The 12,071-nt window shown below is 42.9% G+C and overlaps 2 protein-coding genes across 2 annotated transcripts; one reads left to right on the top strand and one right to left on the bottom strand.

Annotated features, from left to right (window-relative positions):
- Positions 1-7,653: 7,653 nt before the first annotated feature.
- LOC131911277 (histone H2A type 4) lies at positions 7,654-8,650 on the bottom strand. Its single transcript, XM_059263264.1, has one exon. The coding sequence runs from the start codon at positions 8,119-8,121 to the stop codon at positions 7,729-7,731; it is 393 nt and encodes a 130-aa protein (XP_059119247.1). The 5' UTR covers positions 8,122-8,650; the 3' UTR covers positions 7,654-7,728.
- LOC131911278 (histone H2B type 1-A) lies at positions 8,329-9,039 on the top strand. The gene has a single exon (XM_059263265.1). The coding sequence runs from the start codon at positions 8,431-8,433 to the stop codon at positions 8,812-8,814; it is 384 nt and encodes a 127-aa protein (XP_059119248.1). The 5' UTR covers positions 8,329-8,430; the 3' UTR covers positions 8,815-9,039.
- Positions 9,040-12,071: the final 3,032 nt, after the last annotated feature.

The following is a 12,071-nucleotide window of genomic DNA, read 5'->3' on the forward strand; positions in this document are numbered from 1 at the left end:
ATGAAGGGGGCTGGGGGAACATGGTGCCGGCTTATAAAGGCTGAGCTGCCCCTGTGAACACAGGCCCATGTGGCTATTCCACGCATGCACATAGATCACACGGTTGTACTGCATGCTTTATACAACCGTGTGGCCACGGGGTCATGGGTCATGCAGGACGTTTGACCCAGAAATGACTAGGGGGAAATGACTAATAAATGACGACCATACCCAACTGTGGGGGCATGTTGGGAATTTCTATCATCCCAGACTCTTTGGTTTTATAAAAAAAAAAAATGGTGGATGAGTGGGTATGGGGGGTCGTTTCTCTCAAAAACTGCTTCTAGCTGACTGGTGGATGTCAGTTGGCTCTTGGGGGAATGGAGAGAGGAGCTTCTGAAGTCCTGGGATGATGGGCTGTCTGTCGTTTGTTGGTCTGGAGTTGTTCATCCATCGTGGCCGTGGCTGGGAACCTTTTGTCTGACAAGATACTGTTGACACAGAAAAGCTTAGAGAGAAAACAATCATCATTATTATTATTATTATTATTATTATTATTATTATTATTATTTTGGAGTGCTCCCAGACCAGGGGAGTTAGCACTTATCTGAGGTAGATAAGGCTGTTACTAAACCTTTCCAGAAGCTCCAACAGGCTCTTTTCCCAGGCCCAGCACTTCACCTCCCAGACCTAACCCATCCCTTCTCCCTCTATGCAGCAGAGAAGGAGGGATTTGCCCTGGGAACTCTAGGGCATCCGCTGGGACCCTCCTTTGCACCTGTAGCATATTTGTCAAAGAAGTTAGACCTTACCAGTCGGGGGTGGGCACCTTGCATCCGTGCCTTAGCAGCTGCTGAGCTCCTTATTCGGGAATCAAAGAAGCTAACCTCTTACTGTCTTCTCTCACCATAACCTGTTCTATCTCTTAACTTATGAAGGCTTACAAACTTTACCTCTTTCCCAGGTTCTTTCTCTCCAGGTGGCATTACTAGAGGATGCCACACTCACTTTCTGGACCTGTCCACCTTTTAATATTTCAAGCCTCCTCCCTCAACCTAATGCTAACTATTCTCCTTCTTATTCCTGCACTGAAACCTTAGAGGAACCGTTACCATACCCTTCACACATACAGGAGGGCACATTGCCTCAGGCTACTTATACCTGGTACACAGATGGCAGCTCCTTTTTGTATGAAGGGACCTGTAAAGCAGGCTATGCCATAGTGTCAGATACTAAGATAATAGAAGCACAGGCATTACCCACACACACCACTAACCAACAGGCTGAGCTAATAGCTCTCACCCGTGCCTTCCAATTGGCACAGGGACAGTCTCTAAATGTACAGACTCCAAATATGCTTTTCATATCCTCCTGTCCCATGCTGCTATTTGGAGGGAGCGTGGCCTTCTCACAGCAAAAGGGGGATACATATCTAACTCAGGCCAGATAATGGCCATGCTAAAGGCTTCTCACCTCCCCAGGGCTATAGGAATTGTCCACTGCTGGTCTCATCAGACTGATAACTCCGTCATCTCTAAAGGAAACAACCAGGCTGACAAGGCAGCCATTACAGAGGCCCTCCAGGACCAAGTCTCACTCCACCCACCACAGGGAATCCATACAGTACAGCTCACACCCTCACAGGGAACCCCTGACACTAGGTAAATTCTTTCCTATCTACACCAGTGCCAGATACCCTTTCAACATTACCATTCCAAAAGTGAGGAAAGGGGGCATAGTGAGAAAATGTTGGATCAAAGCAAGACAGAAACCCAGCAGGGAAAACTCCAAATTCTGTCTCTCTGTGTCAAGTGATGTCAAAGGGCTTATTAGATGGCTTGACATATCTCCACTTCTTCCAGCTTTGTTGACTGCAACAGAGTTCTCCCTCACCCTGTCTGTGGCTCTCCTTGGTAGGTTTCCATAGCTCTGGCATCTCCATTGCAATCCAGACTTCATTTTCACAGCTTTGTGCAATGGCCATTTTTGGCCTCCATTCAGGGACTCCCATGTCACACGCCTGGATTCCACAACTTTCTTTAACTGCAGACGAAGATTTCACAACCCCTTTATACTGTATTTTTCTTGATAGAGCAAAGCTGCCAAATTCTGCTTCCTGCTGGGGCTGGAATCTGGCCAAATCCTTGAATTACATTTGCATAAACTTTCTGTTGTTGATGTTGTTCAGGCCAGAGGGATTTCCTATCATGAGTTGCAGGATTAGCTGGGTGTATACTCAAACTCTATCACCTGCAGGAAGTAACCCTAAAGGTATGCAAATAAATGAAATTTGGCAAATGGATGTGTTTCATTTTGCAGAATTTGGAAAATTAAAATATGTACACCATACAATAGATATGTTTTCAGGATTTCAATGGGCAACTGCTTTGAGTTCTGAAAAGGCTGACTCTGTAATTACACACCTATTAGAAGTCATGGCCATCATGGGTATACTTGCACAAATTAAGACTGACAATGCTCCAGCATATGTCTCTAGTAAAATTAAACAGTTTTTTCATTATTATGAAGCATATGACAGGTATACCACACAATCCAACAGGACAAGTGGTTGTACAAGGATCTAATCCTACTTTAAAAGAAATGTTTAATAAATAGAAAGAGGTAATAAAGACCCTCAGAGATAGATTACATAAGGCCTTATTAACTTTAAATTTTCTTAATGCTAATGAGAAAGGAATGAAAGCTAGAGAGAGACATTGGACAATAGAAAAAACTACTGAACTAAATCAGCCTCTGTACTTTAAAGATATGTTGACTTCAGAATGGAAATCAGGATATGTGCTATGTTGGGGAAGGGGTTTCGCTTTTGTCTCCACAGGAGAAGAAAAGCTATGGATACCATCAAAATTAATAAAGATTTGATTTGAACAGAAGAGGCCTCTTAATAAGGAAAAGTGATAGTTCATCAACTGATGTGACAATTCTACCAAATAAGGGTTGGGGCAGGGTTCTGGTTTTGTCTTTGCAGGAAAATAGAAATACCCACCTCAAGAAGTCAAAAGACCTTGGACATCTAGACATCTAAAGAAGAAGGATCTGGAAAAAATTACCAAGCAAAGAAAAATCTGACCTAATGGTACCAATATTCTCTACAGGGTAAAATCTCTCTACCTAAAATTTAAATCTGTTCACTTCTCAAAAAATTTGTAGTCCCGACTCAATTAAAAATTAAAGCTGGCTTTGAGGTTGGAGTATGGCTCTCTCCTCTAAATCCAAGAAAATTTCAGAGTTTCTGTCTAATATCAGAAGAGCCACCTGGTGTATGACAGAAGAAAACCAAAATGTAGGGACTATTGTCACAAATCTCTTTTCCCTCATACTTATTTTTGACTCTTTAGAACTTTTCTTTAGATATAGTACTATCTTAAATTTTAAACTTTCCATTTTGATATTAATAATGTTTAAGTTTTCCATAGTGAACAGTACATTTTCCTAACAGCAATCTCTGAAGTCTCCAAAAGAATGATGGAGCCCCATAACAAAGATTCTACCTGGTCTGTAATAATGTCATTGACTGATAAACACCACTCAAAGATCAGCCTTGGACTATAAACTGCTCAGGACAATTCCAAGGTGGCTAGCTGAGATGGTCCACCATCCTATACCACTCTAGCCAGAACTTCAGATAAGCTTTACACTTACTCAGAGACTAGCTACAAATGTTACAGCTAGTCATCATGAGACTTAACCATTGTTTTAGTCTTCTGCAGGATCCCATAGGGATACCGTTGCCCACCCAGACAGCAGGAGATAATTCTAAGAAAACGATGTGCCCTCTCCCAATAAGTTTTTGGTTTTTTCCAGAGCTATGGATAATTGTCACCTGTAAAAGGTTAGTTATAAGTTGTTACAGGGTTGGGGGCAGAACAATAAAGATTAGAATCAGGAATCTTGTTTGGAATAGAAAAAAGGGGGATAGATATGATAGGATAAAAAGGTAGATTATTATATTTACTTGTAAACTAAAAAAAGCAACTATCAGTTTTAGATAATTTGCATTGGTATGGATTCTTGTATACTGATACAAATGTAAAATTATTTTTGTCATACTGTATATATGTTTCTTCTGTTTAGGCTATTTTGTATATTGATGAAAATTAAGGTTATTTTTGCCATATTGCACTGTACATTTCTACCTCTGGTTAAAATATTTTTGCATATCGCTACAGTTTCGAGGTCATTTTTCTTGTGCTGTACATCTGTTTATAGATTGTTTATTTTTATAAAGTGAAGCTTTAGTCTTTAAGCTATATAGGTCAATAAGAATTACAGGTTAATAGTCACCTGTGTCTGTCAAACTTATAGTCATGTTAGTTAGGTTTTCTGGGTTAGTTAGGTTTTAAAACACTTCTAAAAACTAGAGAATATGGCATTTAAATGTTTTAATATCTTAGAATTTTGTTGACGTGAGATATGTCTGCTCCAGGCAGCATCGATCTACTCCCAAGAGGATGATGGGCACCGAAGATACTCCATACGGAATTTGTTTTCTTCTTGGCAAAACTGGTCTGTTGGGCAAAGAACTGCCCTTGCCTTGACTGCTGACAGTAAGCATGCTGTCCAATCCAAACAAGTAGGACACAAGGAAAAGCAAAGGCTGAACCTTCCAAGACAGGGTAAGGCAGTCCTTCAAATTTTCCTGCTTCTGAAATGGTTTACCAGATATTCTAGGTCTATAGCCAAAGTGGGATACCTCAATGTTGCAGAGAAACATTGGGTAACTGTCCAGGCAGCCAGCTGTTTCTGTCATTTCTTGCATTCTTCAGACGTCACCTGCTTGCACTTCCTGCTTACTCAGGTAATATTACTTTCCTTCTCAGGTCTTTGATGGGGTTGAAGACTAGATAGTTACAGTTACAATCCTTTGGAATCTTAGCTAGGGGCATATTAGGATAGGACAACTATTGGAGTAATCTCTGTGATTTACTGATTACCTATGGTCTGGACATCTAGAATGTGTTTCTTGTTTGATGTTGTTCTTGTTGATTGTAGTTCCATTTTGTTTATGCTATTGCCTTTTCCCCCCTCTGGACAATACTTGATAGTTGTTCTTATTGTATACAGTTTTGAATTAGGGTCATAACCTTAATTAGACAAAAATGGGCAAGTATTGTGAGAATTTGATCTATTCAGCCAATGGTATTGGGGTGACTAGCCCTATGGCATAGTCTTGTCTGGGTACGTGATCAGATAAGAACTGAGGAGGAGTTTAAAAAGGAACTACTTGTTTTAAATAAGATAAGTAAAGAAAATTTTTTTGTCTGAGTTTATCAATGTTACTAGACTGGACATTGTTAATATATATAATGGAGTTTTTTATCTGAATCTGTCAAATGTTAACGGACTAGACATCGTTAATGTAATCTTGACTGTGTATATATTGTATATACTTATTGGATAGTTTTTCTTGTATTAGTTATAAGCTTTTTTTAAATTTTAGATAAAAGGGGAAATATGGTGGTATTGTGTTCCCCAAAATATTGTGCACTCTAATAAACTTATCTGGGGTCAGAGACAGAACAGCCACAATATTAAACATAGAGGATAGGCAGTGGTAGCACACGCCTTTAATCCTAGCATTCCAGAGGCAGAAATCCATGTGTTCAAGGATACAGCCAAGCATGGTGACTCATGCCTTTAATCCCAGAAAGCAAGCCTTTAATCCCAAGGAGTGATGGTAGAAAGCAGAAAGGTATATAAGGCGTGAGGACCAGAAACTAGAAACATTTGGCTGGTTAAGCATTCAGGCTTTCGAGCAGCAGTTCAGCTGAGACCCATTCTGGATGAGGACTCAGAGGCCTCCAGTCTGAGGAAACAAGACCAGCTGAGAAGTTGGCCAGGTGAGGTTAGCTGTGGCTTGTTCTCTCTCTCTGATCTTCCAGTGTTCACCCCAATAACTGGCCACAGGTTTGATTTTATTAATAAGACTCTTTAAGATTCCTGCTACATCCTCTCTCCTTGGATTTCCCGCCTGCTTCTAAGCTGCCTTGCCATAGACCAAAGCAGCTTATTTATTAACCAATGGGAACAACATATATTCACAGTGTATAGAAAGACATCCCCCAGCAGGGAGATCTGTCATAATTTAAAACATTTCATTCTTATACAAAAATAATTTGAGGGCAGAACTTTAAATTGAGATTTATTTTGCCTCATAATTTGAAGATACTTATTCAATTGTTCTGACTTCAGTGGTCCCTAATAGAAATCCATGAATTTGCACAGGAGATAAAACCACCTCTTCCCTAAGATTTTTCACTTGGTCTCAAGAATTGTCACAAATCAAATAAATAGTAAAAATATGTAGGAATACATTTACCATAAATATTAAGGAATGTGATGACTAAGAAGTAGCTCCATTTCAAACTGAGCTTCAAATTAAATTATTGTGTAAAAAGGAAATACCTAGGACTCAGCAGAACCTTAGTCTTAGTCTAAAGGTTTTTAACCACAGAATGCCCAGATCACAATCCTAAGGTCTGACCCATCAGCAGTTGAGTCTTGACAGCAACCTAAGGAGGAGACTGATCTCAGAGTCACCTGCCTCATCTCAAGAAATTGTTTCCCCTTCCCTTATTGTGTAATTGTTATCCTAAAATATTAACCAGACACTCACTCTTACCTGCTGTTTGTTCAGAAAAACAAAACACCCACACCCACCCACCCACCCACACACACTAATGCCTCATGTAGCAGAAGAATCCTCAAGAATTTAAACAGTTGAAAGACTCCAGCGGTCTTCCCCTTCTGCAGCAGTTCTCATATTGTGTCACAACTGTTCTCAGTTGTCACAACATTGCTATAAATAAAATAAACTTCTTTACTTTGAAGTTGGGGTTTTGTCTGGTGGTCTTGAACTCTGAAACACCGTAGAACCTTTACATACTGAACTGGTCAGCGGATGAGGATGTGATAAGCCTCACCGTGGCATCCCGGTTTCTTTCGTTTTACAAAATGAACAAACCAGATGGCTCTATTTTCTAGTCAAAACTTTAAAAATGCCCATCCCTGGATTCAAAAAAATTATGACAATTGGGCTGGACAGGTGGCACAGCTCTGAAAAGCACTTGCTGCTCTTGCAGAGGATCTGAGTTTGGTTTCTAGAACTTGCACGGCAGCCTCCAATGGCCAGTAGCTCCAGTAAGGAGTCCAACCCCACACCTGGCCTCTGTAGCTACTGAATGTTCATAGTGACATAGCGCACGTGCAACTACTTTGATAGGCCTCGTCCTCCTGCCGTTAAAACTGACAGGGCTAATTCACAGCATTCCAAATGTCTCACTTCTTTGACCAACATTCTAGTGCACTTTGTGATGACATTTTTTTCTCCGTAGTGGCAGTTTTCTAAGACACTTTTGTAAAGTTGTAGAGCCTGGTCATTCTCAACTACTTTTAGTGAGGAGGAAGCCGAATTAGTGGACTGCTTCGAATTCAGTGGCAGTTTTACTCCATAACTCGCTGCAGTATTAGCTTCCTATCTTAACCAAGTCATGTAAGTTTCCCAAGGAAAGTCCTACACACTGCCATGAGTTAATAAAACGTAACCGCTGGTTCAAATTACATGTCGTTATGTTTTCCATAATATAAAAATTTGAGATTGACTGCCCAGGATTGTCCCTGTTCAAGAGGAAAACCTATCACTCGTGCACAGCCTTTTCTGAAAATGAAGGTGGCTCTGAAAAGAGCCGTTTGTTTCAAACTATTGAGCACAGTCACTTGTTCTGGGAGTCACTTGCTCTGCGCCTTGTGGTGGCTCTCGGTCTTCTTGGGCAGCAGCACCGCCTGGATGTTGGGCAGGACGCCACCCTGCGCGATGGTCACGCGGCCCAGCAGCTTGTTGAGCTCCTCGTCGTTGCGGATGGCCAGCTGCAGGTGGCGCGGGATGATGCGCGTCTTCTTGTTGTCGCGGGCCGCGTTGCCAGCCAGCTCCAGGATCTCGGCCGTCAGGTACTCCAGCACGGCCGCCAGGTACACTGGTGTGCCAGCCCCGATGCGCTCGGCATAGTTCCCTTGGCGAAGGAGCCTATGAACACGACCCACAGGGAACTGCAGGCCGGCCCTGAAAGAACGGGACTTCGCCTTGGCGCGAGCCTTGCCGCCCTGCTTTGCACGTCCAGACATCGTTCTCCAAAAGCCTTAAGACGAATGAAAGCAAAATAGCGGTTCTAGGCCTATTTATAGTCTGATGGAAGGTCATAATTGCCACCTGATTGGCTGGTTGATAACGGGCTAGCCAATCAGGAAGCACTACTTGAATCCCCCTTATTTGCATGCGCAGAGCCCTTATTACCCAATCAGATAACGTATGCTCATACGTCATTTGAGGTCCACACCTATAAATACCACTCTTCTCAGTTTAAAAATAGACTGTGTGTTCTCAGCAGTTGGAACTCCTTTGAGCCGCTGGGGGTGTGAAAGGTTACTTTCACGATGCCGGAGGTGTCCGCAAAGGGCACTACCATTTCCAAGAAAGGTTTCAAGAAAGCGGTCACCAAGACTCAGAAGAAGGAGGGTCGGAAACGGAAGAGATGCCGTAAAGAGAGCTACTCCATCTACATCTATAAAGTGCTGAAGCAGGTGCACCCCGACACGGGCATCTCGTCCAAGGCCATGAGCATCATGAATTCCTTTGTGACAGACATCTTCGAGCGCATCGCGGGCGAGGCGTCGCGCCTGGCGCATTACAACAAGCGCTCGACCATCACGTCCCGGGAGATCCAGACGGCCGTGCGCCTGCTGCTGCCCGGGGAGCTGGCCAAGCACGCCGTGTCCGAGGGCACCAAGGCGGTCACCAAGTACACCAGCTCCAAGTGAGCGTGGACCTCACCGGAACCCAAAGGCTCTTTTCAGAGCCACCCACCTCTTTGGGCAAGGGAGCTGTGCTTAGTTGCTGGTCCTAGTGCTGCACTTGGGCGCATGGACGCTTGACTAAATAGAGCCTGGCCCAGGCTGCAGTTAAGGGACTGTCACTTGACGTCGGAACAGTTTCCAAGTGTGGTTAGGTTTTCAGAGGAGGACCACATAATCCCAAAGCCGTTGGCGGCCCGAAGCTGAGGGCTTTCTGGCCTAATGTCTTCGGTCTAGTGAGGGTTCTAGGGTTTAGTTTTGCTGGGAAAACCAACGGTAGGTAGAGGCTGTCTTGTAGACACATGCTTCCTAGTGGAATGTGTTCCGCGGAGTCAACTGACCAACCGCAATAACGGGATTCCGTGCTCCTGCCAAAATGGCCACCTCGGCCTATGCCTGGCCGGTACCATCTCTAGGCAGTCTAGCTGCCCCGGCTTTCAGATCCTTGCCAATTTTGTGACCACTGTTAATGCACACTCCCAGTTACCCAGCGATAGTGAGGACTGTTCAGGGAAAAAGCCAGAAAAGGCTCCTGTCTTCAAACTAAACCTGGCATAGGTTTTACGTCCTATGTAGTCTGGCTGCAGTAATAGAAAATGTTAGCTGTCTAGGCTGGGGTAATGCTGAACGGGACCAGCAAGGGCAGAAAGGTTCAACTAGGAAGAGTCCTGCTCCACTGCCCAGATCCCATCTTTACAGTAGTCTGTACATTATAGTCTTACAGTTATATTTTCAAATATCTGAAAGTAGTCATTGTTTTACTGCCTTCCATAGCTTCCCCAAACAGTCCTCCGTTGGGCACTTCCTTACTGCTCTATTGTTTTGAAGAGACATAGGACCAAGACAACTCTATAACAGGAAGGAAGCACAAATTGGTAGCTTACTTCGTTTTAGAGGGTTAGTCCATGATCATCATGGCAGGAAGCAGACAGACATTGTGCTGGAGCAGTAGCTGAGATCTTTACATCCTGATCTGAAGACAGGAGGCGTGGGGGGGGGAGAGAGAGAGAGAGAGAGAGAGAGAGAGAGAGAGAGAGAGAGAGAGAGAGAGAGAGAGAGAGAGAGAGAGAGCCTGGGCTGTACTTTTGAAGCCTCAAAATCCATCCCCAGTGAAACACTTCCTCCAGTAAGGCCACACCTCCAACAAGGCTACACCTGCCAATTCTTCTATTATTCTTAAACAGTTCCACTCCCTGGTGACTAAACATTTAAATATATGAGCCTATGAGGCCATTCTCATTCAAACCACCACAGGAACCAAGAGTTCAAACACATGAGCAAATGGGAGACATCTCACACTCAAACCATTACAAGGGTCCACTCCACAACGCAGATGACCTCATTTCAACATTCTTGAAACTACATCCTCAAACATCGTTTCTAAGCATGGCCATACTTAGAGGGTGAGGCATAAGCATTCTGTCTGTAAACAGTTTAATCCATGGCACTTCACATCTTAAACCTGACCCTTAGCCTTTAGCCTCACATAAAAAATGTCAGAGCACATTAATCAGGAGTATTTTACAATAAATTACAGATAGTGCATGGCCTTCTTTGGTCTTATAAATTAACCTGCCCCAAAATTTCGATGCCATTTCCTTTATTCAAAAATGACTGAAACAAATTTCTCCTTTGTGTTTACTTCACTCCAGAAATCCTGTGTTACTGGGGACTTCCTTTATCATGTACAATCACTCACACATGCACACTCACACACCCTGTTCACTCAGTGAGCAAATGTTATGAGACTAGGGAAAGGAACACAGTTTTTATAAAGAACTTTTTGGAAAGGAAAATAAGGAGAGCTACTAAGTGGAGGTGTGTCTGACCCAATCCCACAGTACAAGCCAATGATACCAGTGTGCAATGTCTGTGCAATGTAGACATGTAAGATGGATATCCCCTCTGGTCCTGTTCCTTCAGAGAGAGCAGGTTTCTATTGCTATGATAAATCTCTTACCAACAGCAACTTGAGGAGAAAAGTGTTTATTTTATCTTATAATGGTAGTTCATCATGAAGAAAATTCAGGGCAGGAATTCAAGGCAGGAACCTGCAGGCAGGAACTGAAGCTGAGATCATGGAGGAATGCTGGAAACTGGCATGCTCAGCTTTTTCTTATACAACCCAGAACCACCGGCCCAGGGTGGCACAGTACTCTGGGCCCTCCCACATCAATCATTAATCAAGAACGCATCCCATAGACTTGCCTACACAAACCAATCTGATGGAGGCATTTTCTCAAATGTAGGTCCCAAATAACTCTGTGTCAAGTTGACAAAACCAACCAGGACAAATGGTATGTCTACACAGTACTATTCAGTGATTGGAAAAGGAAAAGGAACAATTGTTGCACATAACAAGATGGTGAATTTGAAGCTATGCTTCCACGTGAGAGAACAAGCCTGGAAAATCTGCCAGTGTTTGAGAGGCAGACACAACAGATCTTTGCTGCCTCCAAGTGTGATCCCTGATTACAGACCACACATGCGTCTACACATGGACCTTCAGATGCCCTGTCTGTTATCTCTTTGGTCTCACAGCTAAGTACTCAGGAGTTCCCCTCATGGACATCTCACTGTGCACAAAAATGCAAGGCTTTTCCCCTGTGAATTTAAAAATTCATTAAAAAATATGTGTGTGTAGGTACAGTTATGTGGATATGTGTATGTGTGTATGTACAGTATATGTATATGTGCATGTGTGTATGTACAGTATGTGCATGTGTATGTACATGTGTGTATGTACAATATGTGTGTATGTGCATGTGTGTATGTACAATATGTGTGTATGTGCATGTGTGTGTATGTACAGTATGTAGGTATGTGTATGGGTGTGTATGTACAGTATATGTATATGTGCACATGTGTGTATGTACAGTATGTAGGTATGTGCATGGGTGTGTATGTACAGTATGTAGGTATGTGCATGGGTGTGTACATGTATGTGAAGAAAGAGTTCAGGCGATGGAGAGTGGCTCTTTCACTCGGAATCCTCTAACTGAAATGTATAGCCTATATTCTCTCCCATTAACACTGAAGAACACAAAGGACCGTGTCATAAATGGGAGCCAAGCACCAATTGTGAAGGAATGCAAACTCAGACAAACAGTTGGTTTCCAACACAAATGATCTGAAACAAGACCTTTACATTCCACTTCAATCTGCTTTGTAATTCATTGGAGACCCAAATGAATGCACAGTGTCTCCTCAGAATCCTGGTGCTG

Source organism: Peromyscus eremicus, chromosome 5 (assembly GCF_949786415.1).
Source record: "Peromyscus eremicus chromosome 5, PerEre_H2_v1, whole genome shotgun sequence".
Lineage (NCBI taxonomy): Eukaryota > Metazoa > Chordata > Mammalia > Rodentia > Cricetidae > Peromyscus > Peromyscus eremicus.